General features: G+C 34.5%; 1 protein-coding gene and 1 long non-coding RNA gene across 2 annotated transcripts; one reads left to right on the plus strand and one right to left on the minus strand.

The window, feature by feature from the left end:
* Positions 1 to 515: 515 nt before the first annotated feature.
* Positions 516 to 21,912, minus strand: LOC140157874 (uncharacterized). Its single transcript, XM_072181124.1, has 7 exons — positions 21,721 to 21,912; positions 17,164 to 17,395; positions 15,503 to 15,571; positions 12,651 to 12,710; positions 10,708 to 10,776; positions 1,213 to 1,284; positions 516 to 624 (listed from the first exon to the last, which is right to left on the minus strand). Exons 2-7 carry the CDS (start codon positions 17,340 to 17,342, stop codon positions 516 to 518), a joined length of 558 nt encoding a protein of 185 aa, XP_072037225.1. The 5' UTR covers positions 17,343 to 17,395; positions 21,721 to 21,912.
* Positions 1,818 to 3,926, plus strand: LOC140157193 (uncharacterized). Its single transcript, XR_011859648.1, has 2 exons — positions 1,818 to 2,081; positions 3,566 to 3,926. It is a non-coding gene; the product is annotated as an uncharacterized lncRNA (long non-coding RNA).
* Positions 21,913 to 22,418: the final 506 nt, after the last annotated feature.

Raw genomic sequence — 22,418 nt, forward strand, 5'->3', positions numbered from 1 at the left:
TATTTGTACAAGTGTATTTCGTGATTCAATTCACATCAACAGCTAGTATCGGTTATAAGTATTTTCCACGTTCAATCTAGTTGGTGTAAACTGTATTTTTGTTATTTTCATTAATCACCTGTTCGGCAAACTCTGATTACGTATCATCGATGCGCAAAACTTTACTGCGCAATTTATGATAAAAGGGGGTCATTGGGGTAGCTGCAACTAAAAAAGGGGGGTCATCGGGCATGACTTAAAAAAAAGGGGCCATCGGGTATAGTCGACTTCAAAAGAGGGGGCCTATTGACAGGCACATACCGTCACTTCCAAATTTGAGTCCCCCCCCCCCCCGGATTAACATATCTTAAAGTAAACAAAGACAGAGACAGTTACAATGGGTGAGCAGAAAGATGTATTTCATTAGCTGGCATGATTTCCGCGCGTTGCACAGTGCAAATAGTGAATTGTGATATGTACCAGAATAATTCCAATCACTAATACCACTGGTAAGCTTAAGCTACAATTTTAATTTGCTACTTGAGTTTTAAAAAACCGAATAACGATACTTGCAATTTTCGGAGATGAGAAAGCCCTGTAAAAGCTCCATCTTGTAGTCGAACTAACGGATTATAAGAAAGATCCCTGTGATATGAATCAAATTATAATTATGTTAAAAACTAACGCCACATTCTTATGTTTGCTTGAATATGTGCATCTTCCCCGCCCTACATAATAATATTATGTGCAAGCATAGACATGTTGCAAACTTTGTCCAACATGCTGCAAAATAAGTATTTAAAATATCTGCCTCCTAAATAAACAGGTTAGGTTACTTACTGTGGAGCAGATTGAGATAAACAAATCACCAAGTCAAAGTACAGTATCTGCTTTGTAATTTATTTCGCCCTAGAACCTGGGCAAAGGTGCTATTAGCTCTCATACTAATAATTGATATGTTTGTACATATGATACATACATGTTTATAGGCTTTTCAAATGTAACCTATCCTATGCAACGTAATGAAACAACAGCGTCAGTTGCAATAAAAAAATAAACACTTGTCCTCTAATCAACGGGATAAAAAAAACGTAGAACGGTCTATGGAGCCTCAAAAGTCACATGCAGGAATGTCTACTTATGTCTAAATGTTACCAGTCCCTAAAAAAGCATTAATGGACACACCTCTAAAAATGGATATTAGGCTATATCTATAAACTTTAAATAACATACAAGTGAACAAGACGGTCACAGTTGAAGAAAGTTCCATTTTCTATTGACGATATGTTGTTATTCGTCAGGTCACTGTTGTAAGAATCAGAACAGTATATTAGTTATTAGTGTATTGTCCACATACATATCTTATATTCATTTGTTCTAAAACATTTAATACCATAGGGAGGCCCATTCACCACTGCATCTTTCACTGAAAAACTTGCATGTTTTGAATCGCCGTAAAATCGTAACAAAAAATCGCATTGTTGTAATTTTTTTTTTCTGTGCAAATAAATATTATTTCTGTATACTTGCCAAATTTTAGCTTCATTGATGGCCGGGAAGTATTTTAATTATTATTATAAACATTGCTAATAATTCTGTCAGCACCAGTGTGACCACTAGAGCGGTCAATTATCTCCCCGTAATTCCCCCGTTGCTCCTCACACACAGTACCGGTCAATTAATGCCTGGTTAAAATCCCAAATATAACCATGTTTTCTATTGGTCGGCGCAAAGAAGTTATTTTATTTAGGCCAATCATATTTGGCGTACTAAACGTTAAGGGGACGCCAATTCATTCACAAAAACCTGGAAGGTCGTAGGTCACTCCGATCCGAAGTTACAGCCTGAGAAACACGCCGGAAAAAATTTATCAGAAATTGAAAAATAAATCTCAATATTTTTCCAGTTTTCAATTGTGCCTTCGATATGAAGGTTATACCATGCAAATGCTGACATATTCTAGATATGTCTTGTGGATTTTCGCTACGATAGCAGAAGAAATGTTTGTGCGCCAGCCATTAGAAGTCAGGATGGGAGAGAAATTTTTCCATGAGAAATCGAAGAATCCATCATGTCGCCTATGGTTGCGCCGAGACGGCAAGGTAAGCTGATCAATCTCATTTCTTCCGATTTTGACACTCTAAATGTGAAATTTACCATTCAAAATATTGAGTTTAGTTGATACTGATACTTATTATGATAATATTTAGCGTTTAAATGAAACATAATTCATAGAAAAAGCATAAATTCTGGGGTTTACCGGCTGAGTAGAGCCTTATTTTACCTGTGTATAGTCGCCGTAAACAATGGTTAATTTCCACAGTACGGGGGGGTTTGTTTTGATTGTGGTACACGTACGGAGATGCAGTGACATCATTAATGACTCCCTAGCTTAGTAAATTATGGTACAATAACACGATTGGGTCAGAGGGTGGTAAATACGGGTGTGGAAGTGGTTGGGCCAGGGGTTGCAGGTCATAACATTTTATTACTGAATAATTATTCAAATATTTAAATGTGCATTTTATGTCTTTATAAAGTTATGGAAACACATACTTTTTAATTTTAAACTGCCTTTTAAATGTGTTTGGTCATATTTTTGGTCAAAAAAAAAAAAAAAAAAAAAAGAAGAAAGTTTCGAAAATGTTTTAAAATAGACTGATGTGATAAATACGCCTAAATTTATATGATAATAACAGAGATTAGATTTTAAACAAGTCAAAATTTTTTTCTAATCAAATCAAAGTCAGATTAAAATCTTGACTTAAGGTTAAAATGTAATTTCTGCTGTTAATGTAGGCCTATTTATAAAGACTCTATATTATCATGTACTTCTTTCAAACATTTTCAAATCTGCTCTTTTTTTTACTTTGTATAAAATGCTTTGAAAAAATTGTCGGTAAGATGATTAAATAAAATTAATATTTATTTTAATGTCGTCCTATTTTCCTGAAGGTCAAAAAAAAAAAAGGTTTGCCTCAAAGCTCACGAGAAATTTAAAAACAAATGCGAAATGCAATTTTTTTTTTTTTTTTATTCCCGACTTTTTTCATGGTATTTTGAGAAAAAAGTCTGATTTTCGCCGATTTTTTCTGGAAAAAACTAAAAAAAATTTTTTTTTTGAAATAAAAAAAATTTCCGCATTTGTTTTTTGTCAAATCGTGGGATTTTACAAACGCGCGCGCAAGCTTTGAGACGAACCTTTTTTTTTTTGGCCTAAGGCCTACATGTACATCAAATTTTCATTTTTAGATCGTACACTCACTCAGGTTCTGTTATTTTTATTTTCTTATTTTCTTTTTATTAAGGCCTAAAAAAATTGTTTGATTGGCGTAACGTAAAGGAAAATCAGGGTAGGTCGGTTGGCAATTTTTTTTATTATTTTTTTACACATGCGTTTTAAGCTGTAAATTCATGAATTATTATTTTTTGTAAACATTTTTTTTAAAGTCTAGGGTCGGGCCTATTTTTAGGATCGGTCAGGTTACGCCAATCAAACAATTTTTTTAGGCCTAATGGTAAAGATGGCTATCATTTTTTGTAGATGTTTTACTTATTTTGTTTTTATTATCATTTTAATCAACAGCAAATTTTCTCTTGACAACGTTGAAACATGTACAACAGTGCTTCTCCTTCGTCGTGACTTCCTTGTCATCAGAAACATACACGTCAGCTCACGATGATTCCACCAGTTCAGAGTTATACAGTGTCTCCAACTGTTTCAATTGCCAAACTCAAGTGGGAGGACCCTACGACAGCTACAGTTGAAGATCTCCTGATCATCTCCATTGCAATGACTCGGTATTGTCGATTGGTAAAAAATTACAACGCATGGGCTAAACGGAACGGCACAAACCAAGCCAAGGCACTTGAAAACTAAAATCTCTTTTGCTGGAGCTCCTTCAAGAATTGATCCCGGCATGTTCTTCTTCCAGTGACGAAGACAATTTGGAGTTAGCAGGAGTCCTTCAGGCAACAAAAAAAGAAAACCCTGTTCTACAGGCCCGACCGACCCAGATTTTACAAGAATTGGGAAACAAATTTTTCCTGTATTTTATGAATGCCGACCCAGATTTTGAAAATATCAGGAACAATTTTTTTTTTTTTTTAATTGCAAAATCAACAGATTTTGGTGATTTTTTGTGTCATTTTGTAAAAAAAAAAAAAAAAAAAGCCAGACCAACCGACCCTACTTGAAAGGTCCGTCCCCCCGTAGAACAGGGTTTTTTTCATCGCCTAAACATTTGGGCAAAATTGAAGCTTAAATTAAATTGGAACAATTACATATAATCATAAAGCCGTTGCAAAAAAATTGCATTTTTGAGTAAAAATACAAATTTTAATAAAAAGTGCATTTTGACCATAAAATACTCACATTTAATGGGAAATTATGATTTTAATTTGTTAATGATTATATGTTATATACTATAGTGAATACATAATGGTAAAAATTAATGCTCAAATGAAATTGGAACAATTATAAAAGCCATTGCAAAAATCAAATTTTGGGAAAAATGCAATTTTCAAAGAAAAGTGCATTTTGACCATTAAATCTCACATTTAATGGGAAATTGTGGTTTTCATTTGTTAATGATTATGTTATATACTATAGTGAATACATATGGTAAAAATTAAAGCTCAAATGAAATTGGAACAATTATATACAGCCATTGCAAAAAATCACATTTTTGGGTAAAAATGCCATTTTTGTAATAATTAGTGATTTTAGCCCATAATTTTCAGCATTTGAGGGTCACTTTGCTTAAATTTTTCCTACTGATAATGTTAACAACATCAGAAAGAGTAGATATGATCACATTAAGTGTTAAACAAAATAAAAGAACAATGGTTTTAGACATTTTAAAAAACACATTTTTGGGTAAAAATCAGAAATATAGGACAAAATGAGGAAAATGTCATGTTTAGCCTCAATTTTGTACCATTTTGCCAAATAAAATGAACCCTGTAATTGATATATATTGATTAATAGTAATATGAAAACTCTGAAAAGTATAATTACAGGATCTGTTTACATATCTTTGCTGTAATAGATTAATTCAAATGTTGTACATTGTTCTCTGTAAAAACTGTAAATATCATTATTTTTAATTAAAAGTGCTATTTTCACATTAAATTTCAGCTACCTGTGTGTACTTGTGATAAATCTTTTTGTTTTGTCTTGTTGAATCTATTAGAAACTGCTGCTGTAGGAAAAATGAGGGTCATAGTTGCTTTCATCTTTGAGATAAATGCATTTTAGAAATGGGATTTTTGGGAAAAAATGCATTTTATGCTTAAAACAGTCATAAAAGGCCTTTAATTACACCAATTTTATCATTTTTAAGTCTCGAATCAATGTTGTCTGGATTGGAATTTCTTATATGCATGGTATACTACCAATTTATAAGAAAAAGTGTGAAAAATAATACAAACAGTAAAAAGTCTTGGCCTCTGAAATTGAATGTTTTAGAAATCCACTGTTTTTATCAAAAATCATAAAATTGGCATAATTTCACCAAATATGAAAATTTTGGATTTTTTCTTTTTTATCGTTAAATGGCATTGTATGACACACTTTTCAGACAAATTTAAGTTCAAAAATGTTTTCTTTCAAATACCTGTCTTGACCTTCAGATGTTTTATAGCCAATATTCACAAAAAACAGTGATTTTGACCCAATATTCTGGCTTAAATACAAAATTTCACTCATCCGATTGAATTTTTCCTTGAAGTGTGTATTGTGAAGCTTCACTTTATTGAAAATTGGGACATCATATCCAAGTCATTAAAAAATTATAACCACCTGAAAAAGCACATTTTCACAATATCACCATATTCGTATATGGGCCTCCCTAAATACCACCTATGCCAGCGGCCCCGTCATCCGACAGGACGGTATATCGCGATCCTAATACACTTTGCCACATGCCAGTAAAAGAAGTTTCCAATTGAGGGTCTGTTGTAAGCCGAGTATACTTTAATTATATGGCTCACTTCAGCTTTAAAGATTGCAAACTTTGGCGCGCTTCGCGCGATTTTTTTCCAAAAAGTGCTATTGGAATGGGACAGTGGGACGGCTTAAAAATTCGGAGAACAGCTGTTCAAAAAGTGTCGAAATTTGCAATGTTGTGCCCCTTCTCGAAAAAGTTACGTCGTTGATAACCTCTGAAGTACCCAGAAGAAACGAGATTTGCATAGCGTAAGTAGCGACTATGGCATAAACGGTTTTGCAGTGCACACATTATAATTATAACATCGTCCTCATTATGATACAAAGGCAGTCTCACTCTCGCTGATGAAAGATGGAGTACCATTTTAAAAATCAGAGGTAGGAATTAATTTCTGTGTTTGGATAAAAGTTTAAATTTAGTTCCTAAATAAAGGAGAAACTCACAACGATTTTATAACAAACATATTCTTATGTATGAATTTTACACCCTATTTTGACCCGCTTTTAGGGCATAAGTACTTATATGAATACAATTCAAAATATGAAATTTTAAGCTCACAGGACAATTAATTTGCATACAATCCAGGTTAGATTTTGCGTCCAGGTTGGCTTTTGGGTGCGTTACTTTTCCGGAGTATTACATAAGCAGAATTAATTATTATAATGTTTTTGGTGGGGTTTTTTTGCATAAATTGATATATTACGGTAATAGAGACGCTTTTTGAGATTTGTATCCAAAATATGGGTATTGTTGCGATAAATCACAATTTGCCATATATTAAATAAAATGCATATTAAAAAAATAGGTACAAAGTGCCAAAAATGGTTTCGAAAATGTATCTGGTAATGAGCTTTCTACTATGGTTCATTATGGAGATAAGCCCGGGAAAAACGCAAAATGGTCAATTCAAAAAATCCAGAAAATCGCATCTAAAGTCTAGAAACAGCAAATTTTATATTATGCAAAGTAAATCGAACAGTATTTTTTATCCTAGACTGATGCCCTCAGTCGTTAACGTTCTGGGTTGACAACTTAAGGGGGACTATATCGTTGAGAGTGCAATTTTTTAACACCTGAATTTTGTTCTTTTTTATTCTTGGTGGTAAGTTGGTTTTACATATATAGTAACATCAAACAGAATTGAATTAAAAATACATTGCATTTGATGGGCCACATGACCCGTTGCTATGGTAACGGCCGCCATCTTGGATCGACAAATTCCGCATATTATAGGTTTGCAAACAAGATTTCTCAAAAACTACAAATGCTAGAGACTTGAAATAAAAAAGTAAATTAATCTGCACTTTCTTATCTACAAAATGAGCCTCAATAAAGAGGTTCATGTACCCTTAAGTAGGGTTAATATAGGGATGACCATCATAATTTCATGTTGCCCCTTTTGCTACAAAAGATTGTTTTCTGGAAAGAACTCATCAACAGAAGTATTTTGGTGGTTAAATGGTCAAAATCGGTCAAAAACTTTTCGAATTATGAATTTTCAAAGTTTCCCATTCTGACCGGTCATTGGAACGAAATAAATTTGACAAAGTCTAAATATAGCAATGTGAGCAAAATTGGTATAAGCATATATTTACCTTTTTATATTTCTTTATTTTAATATATATGCAAACATGAAACAAGCATATTGTGAAAGTATCAAAGGGTTTCTTATGAAATGGCACTTTACTAGTCAATAGCATTAAGTATTTCTTCAAACCGAGGCACTGAAATCATGCTTTTAGAAAACATTTGCCAAAAATCATCCATAATGGCCAAAGTGGCACAAAATCAAAAGTCCAGGTGAACTTTTTTTCCACAACAATATACACTACACATAAGAAAAATACTAATGTACTACAAGGGATTTTCAACATAGGAATCCAAACAATCAAGTACCAACATGCACAGCTTTATCCTGATATCACTTCTGGGGTTTTAAGAAAATGTTTAACCTCTATTGTGATTGGCAGCAGCATAAGGTATCTCTTTGATAGCTGATAATGCCCAGCCATTCAGCAAGTGGCTAATAACAGACCTTGATAGGCTTGAATGAATACTGTCATGTGCTACAAAACCATCACATCCAGGGGCTGGTCACTCCATATGCTATAGAGAGCACAGTACTTTAACAATGGAGTGAAAGACTCATTATTGATTAGGGGCGTATTTTAAAAGTACAGCTCCTGTGCGTGTATAGCAACAAGTCAGTGCAGATGGTATAAATATAAGAAAATGTTTAGGGTTGAGATCAGGTGAATAATACAACAAATGAGCCATTTATGTTCAGAATGGTGTCTATTTAACATGATTCGAAAGGTGTTTGGAAATTCAAAGGGAAGCTGGTGATTTAATTTTAACTCGAGATCTACTTGTCCGGTTTTTTTCCTTTTTACAGAGGGTATGATAGAGGTAATAACAACAACTCTGCCAAATTACAGCTCAGTAGGTCAAGGTGTTCACCTGATCTTTTCATCTGAATATTTTGTGCCATTCTGAGCAGTGCTGCACTGGGCCACTGGCAATTAAGCGCACTGTGGCGATTGACCAATTTTGACTCACACTTACAGAAAAACCAAATAAGTTATGATGCTGTAATTTGCAGGATAGTTACAAAACATAATTGGCATTAACATCTCCAATTTTTACAGAAAAATTATGAAAAATAAAAGAATGAGCTCAATTTAGAAATGTCTGTGCAAGCAGTGCACAGTTGAGCTCCCTGCATGTCTATGGGAGTGTTCTAATCAAGTTGATGGTTCATTGGTCATCCCTAGTTAATATGTGACCGTCCACGGCGAATGAGCCGTAAATTCCTCCCCCGGTCAATTTTGTTTTATTTCGCGTTTAAAAAATAAACATCATAAACTTAAAAATTTGACTTCAAACGATATCCAGAAGCGGGGTTATGGTTTGTTAAACTTTGCTCCTTCAACAAAATTATAACTTTTTACGTTTTTACATGTGTCTCTTTTTCCACATTGTTGTCAATAAATATCAAATAGTCATAATTGGCGGTCATTTCAAATCATCCCCAAGTCAACGAGGTTTAAGAAAGTTCTCTCATTGTTAATTGTTGGTTATGCATACCTGTACAAAATACAATGCCTGGTAACCCACCACTTGAACAGGATTTAGCAATATAAGCAAACAAAGACCAGAGCTATTAAAAGTTCTATAGCCATCTAAGGTAGAAGCTTATTATCCACTTCAACAATAGGATTATTGATTAGTTTTTCATTACTATCGAAATGAGACGGATGTCGGGCCAGCTTAAGTTACCGATGAATATGACCTTCGTACACATTTTACACCAATACAATTTAGGGAATTTACGGCTCATTTGTGCTGCCTGGTCACATATTTGATTTAGTTTTTTTCATGAAAAACAATAATTATTGATTTGGTCAAGGTCATTAAAAATATGTTCCCATTGGAGGAACTTAATTTGTTTGGCTCATTTTATAGATGTTCCCATGGAAAGAACTTAATTTTTGGCTCATTTTATAGATATCAGTGATAGCAACATCTTGGCCAAATTTGAAGGTGGTAGCCCCTATACTTTTCCAGATAGGATGTCTGCAGCGGTGTCACATGTTCAAAATTGTGTTTTCGAGTTTAATTAGTAAAAAGAGTGTGTTAATTAGCATTAATTAATAGTACTTTTGAACAATTTTATCTCAAAGTTATTGCAAATGGATGAATACACATAGTTACAATGTAAAAATTGTTATTTTGCTGCAAAAAATGTGAATTTTAATTGCAGAAATTGGAACAAACTACCTGAAATTGGCTTATATCAAAAACAATACAATACATGAGATAGAACAATAGAATACAAAGGAATTCAAAATATATAGGAAATACATAAGACATTTACCGCATTTTCACCATCCTTTCACACAAAAGTTATTGTAACTTTGCGAAGGAAGATCCCATTTTAATCAAATTTGAAGAAAAAGAAAGATTACATTTTAAGCATTATTTTAAATCAATAATCTCATTTTGTCATTTGAAAACATATTCAACGATATATTCCCCCCTTAAAAACCTTGTATTAAAAAAGTGTCGGACTTTCCTCCAGAATCTGGGGAAAACAGACTGCACAGTTGTGTCCGAGACTACGCATTGGTGTCCAATTTAACCTTTTTGTTGTGTTTTAACGCGTATATTTTAGAACAGCAATCACAACGACACGGTAGGGCACGGGCTCACGACCAAAGTCGCGCAGGAATATTTTCACGAGTCTGAATAGAAACGATACGAACGCTATTGTTTCAGTCGTTAATTCAAGCATAACAAATAAGATGAGCAGTTGTAAGCGGCGAAGGATTCAGTTTACTTTTTATCCATTGGTTTGTAAATCACATGAATTTAAGTGTATACATATTACACACTGGTATTCATTTTGACATTGTACCATGTTAGAAATCACCGGGTGGGAAAAAAAGCAATTAGGAGTGTATATATATTTTGTTCAATTTGATTCTTACTGTTTGAGATCAGTAATATATAGCAAAGTGAAATGGATGACATCTTTTTATTTGAATGGATTATAGAAGCATATGAAAGAGAAAATGCTTTTTCAGTTCATTGTTCTTTTTTTTTACCATGATGTCATCTTCTCTTTAGATATCTTTGAGAAATGTAAGCTCTGAATAATCAATACATTTATGATATGCGGCAGTGCATTATCCACGCAGTAGTACACTATTCGCTTCAAATTTTAAACATAATGGTTATAAAAACGTAATTATACTTTAATAACAACTAAACTTACACTATTTCAATATGAATCGTATTATTGAACATGCCAAATATATCTGTTAATTTGTTGTTTTGACCATACCTGTGGATGATAATAAAAATGGTACAAATCAAAATAGTGATGATAATCATAATGCTTATAACTTATATAAGCTAATAATATAACTAATATAAGTACCTGCTGGCCTGCTATTTTTATGCCTTGTTAATATTAGTTTAATATTCAAGTAAACGTCATCTTTTGTTGATTGTTAAAGTTTGATAGTGTTATAATAGTGTAAGTGTATATTGGAATCTGTGATTCACAATACGCTATATAAATGATATTTTATTATTGGTTTAGCAACAACAACGACAACAACAACAAAATGATTTAAAAAAATTGTAATAATAATAATAATAATAATAATAATAATAATAATAATAATAATAATAATAATAATAATAATAATAATAATAATAACATAATAATAATAATAATAATAATAATAATAACACTAATAATAATACTAATAATAATAATAATAATAATAATAATAATAATAATAATAATGATGATGATGATGATGATGATGATGATGATAATAATAATAATAATAGTAATACTATAACGCCTGTGATGAGCAATTAGATGTCTCGTGAACACTGACGTTTCTACAGGTTGTATCAAAATGATTGGTACCGAGAACTTCTCATTTTTACTTATTTTTTTTACTATTTGCTGTACCCGTTTAGGGTAAATTGTTTAAATATTTGTAATTATAGTAGTTTTATCTTCTCTAATAATTTTTGATCATAAAGATAGCACATTCTGTTCAGAAGTTACATGATTATAAAGGAAAGTAGGTGGTTTTACACTTTTCATCGTAACGCTGGATCAGTAGCGCACCATTTTTAAAGCTCTATTTTACTACAAATACCTTGTATGTTGAAAATCATGGAAATGTTTATTTTTTTCCTTCCTTATTTCTTCATTCATAAATGTTATAATCAATATTTATTGGTTGAGAGTAATATTATTGACTTGTATAATTTTGGTGGGGTGAAAGAGGTTTGTGTATCAATACCTTCCAGGGCGGTAATATAAATTGTAGTATATGATGCAATGAGATTACTAAGTAGATGGTGTGGCAGAATGGCTATAGACTGTAGACAGTGTAGGTTAGACCTGGTAAAGGTTATTGGAATGGCTCCACAATATTCCACACTTTAGCGAACATTCATAATAAAGAATTACTGGTTGACACGAAGCTATGGCGAAGTGCAGTGCAAGATTTAGAAGACAGTTTCCAAGAGCAATGAGTATCCCATGCAAACATGCTATAACTTGCAATGTTTCAATAATTTGATATGGGCAGTTACAACATGGATCCATCCCAGGTGTTAAGTTCATTCAAGATAGGGCTTCACACTGCCAAAGTATGTGTAAAGCAATTTTATGTTATGTAGACTGAGGTGAGATATTGAAGAGCATGTATGCAATAAATAGTTCAAACAGTGAACCTATCCATCTTGTGTTGTGTAAGTAACACCATGATTGCGTCGATCTTCGTTTGAATGACAATAGCTCCCAGATGCATTAACCTATTATCTTCAGATTATTAGATCAATAAGTTAACATATGCCTCTTTCTATTTATAGTACAAACACTATATTAATTAGCCATTTTGTATTTTTGATATATTTTTGAAAATGTCACATAGCCCGGTACCAATCATTTTGATACACCCTGTATGAAAATGTCCGCTGATAGCCAATGCATTGCCCATCAGAGGACATGTATTGTCCATTAACGGAAAATTACAGATAAGGATCACTACTTCTTCGACTAGTACTTAATAATAATAATAATAATAATAATAATAATAATAATAATAATAACCACTACTACGGTGATGATGATAAGGATGTCGACGACGATGATGCTTGTAATGTTTATTATAATAAGATACATACAATGAGGTAAGTGAAGATGGTAGCCCGTACTGCGTTGCTATCGTGTTATTCGTCACGGTCCTAATGAAAACAAAAAAGAAACCAAAACAGGTTCAGAGCCAGTGGCGTAGCGTCACAGGGGCACGGAGGGGGGGGGGGCACGTGCCCCAATCGATTGCAATAATTATAAATTCCCATAGGAAAACCCCACCCCTCAATCAGACCCGGTGCAACCCCATGGTCGGTGCCCCCCCCCCCCCACATGTGATGGCCCACGCTACGCCACTGTTCAGAGCTGACACGTTTCGATCTCCTCCTCTCAGGGTCAGGTAATTAATCTGTTTAATTGCTAATTAATCACGTTTCCCTACATGATAAATTAGTGGGAGCAAGCTATTTCTGACAGCCCAATGAGTATCCAAGCCATTCCCGGCACACACACTAAATGCAAGCTTTAAGTTCACCAAGGTGACGCGGCGCCGAAATTTACACATTGAATTTTAATAGGTGACGAAAAAAATCCCTGTTCTACGGGTCCAGACTGACCCAGATTTTCTGTTTTTGAGATTTTAGTTTTAATTTGCTGTATGCATGTAAAATCAGCCGGTTTTTTCCCAAAAATTTGATTTATTTTGACTGAAAAAAAACAACCATGTACAAAACGAAAGAAAAAATTGTAATTGATTTACAAATTTTGGTGATTTTTAGAGTCAATTGTGAACAGTGGCCTAACTATCGGATTGCAAGGGAGGATACGTCTTAGGGGGCGACGTCTTAGGGGGCGTCGAATTGACCAATTTAGTATCGATGGCGTGCCCCCTCCAAGCAGTGAAAGTCAAAATTTCAGCATAAATAGTCATTAGAAAGATCAATTTACGACCGAAATTCAACTTGATTATAACCAAATTAGTGGTATTTGTTGTGCAAATTGTAGCGCGCTTCGTGCGCAGTTACTACAAGAATGTGATGAGGCACCATTACGTATCCTTGTCACTGGGCGCCACAACCCCTAACTGTTTGCTAAAAAGCAAACAAAGCAAAACAAAACAAAAAGAAACAAAAAAAAAACACGTCCGATCCTACTTGATAGGTCTGCTCACCCGATGAACAGATTTTTTTTTTTTCGCCTTACTTCCCCTTTCCCCAAAGGTGATGAGTCATTCGCGGTTGGCGATATTGTGTGCCTAGTCAACAGTATAATTATAGAAACCACGTAAATCCAGCAAAAGATAGTTCAAAATCAGAAATCCTCAACTTGAGAGCTCATTTCAGAGATTTCCGTGATTTTTCATTCGTTTAATTGCATTTCCAAGCTTTTTCCAGCCGTTTTCAGGAAGCAATATTGGAAATCCCGACATTCTTTCATTGAACAGTTACTCCTCTATAGGGTGTGTGCACTTATATTCTGGAATAGCCCATTTATAGGTTAATTCGTCGTCCGTATTCCATAGTGGCGTATAGTGGGGCGCCGCGAATAAACACCTTTTCAAGAAAATCGGGTTTGAAGAAATGCCAATTTAAAAATCGAGTTGTGTAAATCAGACATTCATTATATTTTGTAAATGATGTGAAATTTCTGTAGTAAACTAAATAGATTTGATTGTTATATATTTTTCAAAAGAAATAAATACATACTATTGCTGGCAAACTGACAATAAAACTATACGTCACTATGGAAAACGAACACAACGCAATACCCTAACCTTACGTTAACCGTACGCCACCTCGGTCGCCGTGTAATCCCTATGGCGTTACTTTTCGTCGTTCGTATTCCATAGTGGCGTATAGGTCCGATACGCGTACGCCACTATGACATACGATGTTTTCATTTTTGCCGATATTTCATAATTATAAAATGTGTATAAAAAGTGGCGTATGGTCGATACGCCACTATGGAATACAAAAATGTCACTTTGTAACTATACGCCACATTTAATTAATTAATTACTAATTAATTAGCTAATTATGACTGATGAGACTTAGAAAAAATGAAAGAGAACATCATTAAAAACATATGTGCCAATTTTCAAAAAAATGACCAAAAATCACTATACGCCACTATAGAATACAGCCGACGAATTATTGATAGCAGGCTATACTATGCATCGTGTGTATTCTGTCATTAATGCCATCTTGTTGTACGACTGGTTTTATAGCATGATCTGTGGGGCTATTGTGAATTTGAACCAAGACGAGTTTCTTTAAATTTTTGAATGTCAGATAATTAAAAGCAAAAATTAACACCAGTACGTGGACGGAATGGAGGAAGCATCAGAAGTGTGTTGGGCCCAAAGTCTTTTATCTTTCATCAGTAATGATGGTTGTAGGCCAATATCACTCTTGATGGTGTCAGGGTATTGAAGTGGCTTTATGCCTCTATTTGGTTCCCACCAGAAAGGGTCCAGAAAATCATTCGGGACACAGGCTGGTCAATTGTGCGAATGCAGTGACCAGCAAAACATAAGCGACGTTGTCTGATCAGTGATTTGGAATGTGTTCTCGCCAGCTGACATTTAATACCCGACGCCACAGTTGAGTGTAGCATACATTGAGTCGGTAAGAGCCTCCATTTTCTTAGTAATGGTCCAAGTTTCTGACTCATACAACAAAATGCTTTCAACACAGGCCTTGAAGAGTCTACCGCAGTGTTTTTCATTTTTGGACTGGCGCACACCGAAGCATACAGAATTTTGTGTCGTCGGACTGGAGGACTGTTGGACTAGCGGTGTGTCTGACTAGCGGTGTGTCGGACTAGCGGTGTGTCGGACTAGCGGTGTGTCGGACTAGCGGTGTGTCGGACTATCGCAATCTAAACCCTACCCAATGTACCCAATGTAAACAATGTAACTACATAACTATACAAATGAACTTACAATTTCCAGAGCACAGGTAAATTGTATAAAATGTTGCCAATAAACTCAATCTGGTTGAAAGAAACATCCCTGCATAATGATAATATTAAAACATTGTCATATGAAAAGGTTTTTATACAAAAACGATTCTCTATTAAACCATTTAATGCACAGTTTCCACCTTGATACAACTGAGCACAAATCTTCGTCCTAGAGCTTCTAAGCAAGCAGTGAATTGTCTCCACACAGTCTTTGATTACACTACACGGTTGAGTGCATAGCATCGTAAGAGCTGTGTGAACTTTCTAGCTGGAAAATAGGCCTCTGTGATTGGTTTTTGTCAAAACCTCAAGTGTTCCCTTCGTCCAATCAGATCTTTTTTTATATCGAACGAAAGCTAAAACTTCCCCCTAAAATCACTCTTTCTCATTAGGTCAACAGATAACGCAATTTAATGTTTATAGCAAGGCGAATGTGGTAAATCGGTTGAAAACGACCTATCCCAGCACAATTTTTGACCAAAGTGTAGGTTTTAAAAGTCAAAACCTCAAGTGTTCCTTACAATTTTTTTCATTAAATGAAAGAGCACACTTATATTGTCCATACTAGCGTCATTAGAATGAGCAATGGCCAATTCTCTTTAAATTGCATATATTGTGCAAAAAGTTACTATTTTCGCCTCATTTGTTAAAATTCAATGAACTATGACTTTGCTAAAGAGCGCTTACAGATTGACATGGATAAATTTTTAAGAAGCACGTAACATTATGCTTTACAATTATTACGAGGGTTAGGAGATGGGATTTTGGAATTTTGAAAATCAAGGTGAAAATCACTTGTTCGTGGGATTTTTGCCGAAAATCAATTTTGCCTATACTTTTGTGCATACCCAGAATAACCAAATTTTTGTTCTTACGTTCTGAAATTATCGTGAAATTAATATTTTGATACCACTGGATAGTAGATACTCATGATAGCTATACATGTGCACCAAATGAAACAGTATGATGGCGTTTAACATATGGAGGGGTTGCTCCTACCCGGAAGGCTGAAGAAAAGGTTAATCTTGACGCCCCTTTAACAGCCCGAAACGGTTGTAGATGGTTTGGGAAAAAACAATAAGGATAATAAACGCAAGCAACCTAAAAACAAAGGAATGTATATAAAATTCCATTTGTTTCAACATTTTTCAATTATTTTGACAACTTTCCGGCCTTTTTTCTTTAATCATCATCATCACCGTCATCATTTTTGTTTTCATCATCGTCATTATGTTCATGGCTATCCTCTTCCTTGTCGTTGTCCTCCTCCTCCACATCATCATCTTATTCATCATCATCGACATAATAGGGTGCACCATCGACATTATTTATAAGAGGGTCACCACTAAGTTGCTTCACGGATATAAATGTATTGTTTTGAAAAACATCTGATTTCGAAAAGTGATTTTTTTATAAATAAACTAGGTATGCAGATTAAAAACACACTATTCTACAAAGAATAAGATTTAATTTGATACTAAACTTCATATCACAAGTATTGCACGTCACCATAAAACTGAGTCATCATCATGGCCATCGTTATAATCACCATGACTTTATTTTAAAATCATCGTCATACTCTCAACATTATCGATGACGAGGTGTTTTTAAAGACCTCTAGCTTGTACAAGGAGTACTTACAATGTGTCAGTATCATTCGGGATGTTCTTAGGCAACTTATGCAAGTCACCCAGTTGAGCTGAGCAATCAACAACGTTATCTTGGCAATGACACATCTCACATATCGTCGTATTCAATGCCACAGCTGGATAAAACATCAGTATCAATATCAAACACTGCAATCCCTTCAGTGGAGACATGTTGTCATCAACTTTTAACCAACTGCAGAGCGGTAAGACTTGCTTGATTCAATCTTAAATGCAAAATATGTGAAACGACATTCGTTGAGAATACTAATATCGTTGTGAATGTGCTATTGCCGAATACTATTATATAGACATACCCAGCAAACACAAAACGTTTTTGACATTATTTCCAAAAGATTAGAAAATGTTGTCAGAACACGTTTAAATGTCAGGTTAGATAAAAGGAATACAACAGGTATAAAACGTTTTCACAATATTCAAGAACATTTTTTGAAAACTTAAATTGTAAAATATTCTAACATGACGTTATTTAAGTACAGTGGTAACGAAATATTTGGCAATTAATGTTTGCAAAAAATATTTTACAATAATTTTTTAACAACATTTTAAACATTTTGTTGTAGTGTGTTTTCATAAAAAAAACGTTTCAAACACGTTTTCATCAATTTGTATTTTAAATAGCTTTCAGCAATAGATACAAGAGTTCGTAAAGTTTATAAAGAACTGCACTGCACACCAGGATAAAAACATCAGAACTGCACACGAACTTTGACATCATGATGGCTGGCTGCAACGACAGTGTATGGTCTATACAAAACTGCTACTGTTTTTTCAAACTGCATGCAAAACAATCCTTGTGTGGGATGTACAATACCTATTATAGAAGTGTGTAACTTTAATATAATTCGACAATGTCATTCAAACGTTTTTACCAAAGCCAAAATCCAACAATAACCTGTTTGATACGTTTTGTGTTTGCTGGGTATTGTATTATATTTCTTGTCAACATTGGGCGAGGCTACCGTTTATATAAAGTTGAAAATTAAAACCGAAAGGAAAGGAAGGGAAAAGGAAAGGGGATAAAAGGAAGAAGGAGAATGGAAAGAAAGGACCCAAAGGGAACATAAAAGCAAAGAAAACAACAACAACCAGGATGAGAAATAACATGGGTTGGAAATGAACAAGGCCATCATCCCCTCTTTTAACTGATTTATAATTCACAGCAAATGCATTGTTTAATGAAAATTATAGTATGGGTGGACAATAGTTTAACATGTAAAACAAGAAGAATAGCAATCTCTGTTTTAGAATCATACTTATTACATGTAAAACAAGGTATAATAATTTTTATATTTAGCCTATACTCTCATCCCAAAAGTCTTGCCTCATGTCTCATAAAGACCAATGTAAACTTGCATAACCCTTTGTGTACACAAAAGCAATGGCAATTTCCAAGACGGTGCTGGTTTTACCATTCACTAACTTCAGGAACAGTTGTGATATGCCCTGAGTAATTTAATTATTTTTCTTTGTTTACAACATAAAGATATGTCATGAGAATATGAGACAAGGGGAGACCTTGGAAGTTATCATGCAAAGGCTTGTGTGTAATGGCATGTTTTGGGGAAAACCCCTTTGGTTACCCTAAACAAACACAATCAGAGTTATTAATATCATAGGGGATTAATTCCCATATTGAAAATATGGACTTAATTAGTTTGGCAAATCCAAAAACAAATTGTTGAAAATAGAGAACTTTACGATGAAAAAAAAAATAGATTGCTCACCGAGGAGTAATAAAAAAAGTCTCACCGAAAATAAATTATCACGACCCCAACTACTCTGCCCCCTTGATATCTAATGGTGCGTCCCTTATACTAATAATAGTGACAATTAACATCCCCTGCAAAAATGGATCATTCACTCCTTTTGAGATGCCGAAATGCATTGGGCTATTCCATTTGCAATCCATAAGAACCGCATGCAGACAAGAGACATGTACTCGGGGAGCTAGGACCACTTTCTGTTCAAATAAGGATAGGATTGTAATATCTTGGATGCTTCGTTACCTAGGTAACACAGCAAAATAGGTCAAGTAGGCCCTACCATTGAGGCCTATTGACCTTGACCTATTTTGCTATGTTACCTAGCTAACGAAACATCCAAGATGGTGCAATCCTTATTTGATTTGTTTCATCAAAACAAACATTTTGACACCTCTTTTGGCATAATCGGAGCACTTTGATGTTTTCGACCCCCATAGAGGTAACGTGACCTTTGACCTTTTTGGTTATAACTCAAGAACGGTACGTCCTAGATAGGTCAAACTATACATTTTCTGAATCCATGTGACTAGAGGAATACATTGGAATGGTTTTCAACACAATTTGAGTTTTCAACACAATTTTAAATTTTGACCCTATGCAAAGTTCGATGACCTTTTACCCCCCTTGGGGCCAGTTTATATTTTTGGGAACATCCTGATTATGTTTTGGGGTCATCTCAGGAACCTAAAAAAGTTGGTTTGGTTTGGTCCTGTGGGGGGTGCACAGAAAGTGGTCCTAGCTCCCCGAGTAAGGCCAAAAAAAAAATTTTTTGCTTGCCCTCGAATGGATTTTAAAAATTGGGTCGGTCGGTCGGGAAAAGTTTTTTTTTTTCTTCTTTCCGTTTCCCAGAAACAGACATGGCGAATACCGAATGCAATTAATGGTTCAAGCATTTCCGTAGCAGCAACATCACGCCATGGTCCAGCATCTGTGCTCGCCACTTGCACCTTAAACAATTGTAGCTCTTCTACATGTAGGCCTACGTTTAATGAAGTGTACAATTCTCCTACATGTAGTGTTTTCTGCTTTTCAAAACTATCATATTAATCAGCGTGTTCGGTCCCTTGCTTCACCTGTACAGCTAGCGCTACTCGTGTTGTGTCCGCCATGTTTAAAGTGAAATCATATTTATACCGAGCGATTTGTGCTCTTAATAAAAGTAGCCTCAACAAACATGTTGAAAAAATAGTGCAATGTTACTTCCTAGTCGATACGAACAAATATCATGAATCTAAATATTTATAAACAAGAAATGAATATCTGGTACAACTGTTTTCAAATATTATTGTATCTACTTTTACCATATTTTAACATCTGCTATATTGTATCCATTCTTGCACGATATGCACGGTTATATTTTGCCTGTAAATAAACTCATCCCTAGATGCGCCGTCCGAAATGTGCAGGTGGATAACAAATTGTATTAGAGCTTAGACGCTGAGGTGGTATACGAAATTGCGGAACCCGACAGTCAGGTACAGCCGGACACGTAAACATGCAGGATATGGTATTTTACAACGTTTCTTTTAAATCATCGGTTTTTCAGACGAAAAATACATGCCATTTTGGGAAAATCGCAAAAAATACTTTTTCAAAAAAAAAGTTCTACGGTCGGGACGGTCGGTCGGACGAGGGCAAGCAAACAACTTTGTTTTTGGCCTAATGGTGTTGCAATAATTCTAGAAGAATTTTAGAACCATATGAGGAAGTATAGATTCTAAATTCAATGTAGCAAGGTCACTTGGAAAAAACAGGAAGTCACAGTGTCACAGTTTAGAAATGGGCCTATTACTAGTATAATGTGAATGTGTACTATAGCAATGCGATTTTATCATTTATTAGTTTTATGTCAAGGTTAAATAAGACACATTTATTTTTAGATTTCAGTCTTTTACATTATGATTATGACGCACATATAAATACAACGAACACAAAAATGATATAGACTAGTGCCATTTTGGAAATGCTTATTTAAATATGCATTCAGCATGTTTACGTAGAATCTGGTTACCAACTTAGGTTGGTTAATTCCTGTATGCTGAATATCTTCCAAGCTATATTAAATTACCAATCACCCTAAAAAGGACACCAGCAGTACCACTAGGCTCGTACAGAGTGAAAAAATATTTTAAAACATTCTCCAGTTCACTAACAATAAAACTATTTGCTTGCTCCTAAAAATGCAAGAGATTCATTTTCACGAAAGAATAGTTTGCACCATCTTCGATGTGAAGCGCAGAAGATAGATGATAAATAAAAGAACAAATGCTATTAAAACATATTGAATATTGCTGACATTTCATCTCTTTGCTGGGTAACATACAAATAGACATCGCAGATAGTGCAGTCTATTCTTTTTGGAGTAACTTTGACTTTTGACCCGTATAAAACAAGCAAATCGCCTTTTGCCCTATATAGGTCCTAACTTCTAAACGCATACAAACTTAACATTTTTAGGGTCCTTGGGACCAAATAATTTGTCATGTTTGAAAGTGTAACTGAAATGTTTCCCCTTGTACGATCTTGTGTGACCATTTGTGAAGGTGTGTGTGTGTGTGTGTGGGGGGGTGGGTGGGGGGGTGATCTGTTTCAGATTATTAAGTAAGCTTACCCTATTTAACAAAAATAAGATGGTTCCCCTCATTTACGCAAACATGCAAAACGCATCGCGAATTTACCAAAATAGAACCAGTCTACATTTTACGAACATTTTTATTCAAAATAGGCAAATAAGAAAGTGATCATATACTAATAATGACACCAACCTTTATAATATGTTCCTCTGTCCCATGCGATACTAATATAACACAAATCCAACGACGTGACACAACGTGCACCCGTGTTGTAGCTGATAGGCGTCAAAAGCTATTCCCGTATCAATCATTTGCAGTCCCTACATATAGATCTGTATCCTATGTTTACGGCTCGGATTGAGTCCAGCGAAATATTTCCCTCAACATGCTTAAATATCGGCAAGCGCAATAATAGTGCTCAGCACTATGTGAAGTCGTGCAATTTTTGTTGTTGTTAAAAGCAAACTTTTACTCGATTTTGTCTCTTTTGGGAGCATATATTGGAAAAAAATATGTTTCCATTATTTCAGATCGGAGTAAGTGGTAAAATCCAAGATGGCGGCCTAACCCCCTTAAAACTGCCTGAGGAATGTAAAAAGCCACATATCACTCTCAAAATATAATCAAAATATACATTTAAATAAATTAAACTAAGTTCCTTTGCATCACACACTCAAATATTGATTATAGATATTCTCATAAATTGATAAATATTTTATATGGCGTCCAAAGTGGCCGCCAATATACTGCACGCTAGTACTTAACATAATAAAAGATATGGTGAAAGTGCATGTATGAGTAATTTTTGTTTTATGATCAATATTTTAGGTGACATATGTCTTTGGATCAAAAGGACAATGTTGTAAATGTATTTCCACCCCATCTGTTAA

This window comes from Amphiura filiformis, chromosome 7 (assembly GCF_039555335.1).
Source record: "Amphiura filiformis chromosome 7, Afil_fr2py, whole genome shotgun sequence".
In the NCBI taxonomy this organism is placed as follows: Eukaryota; Metazoa; Echinodermata; class Ophiuroidea; order Amphilepidida; family Amphiuridae; genus Amphiura; species Amphiura filiformis.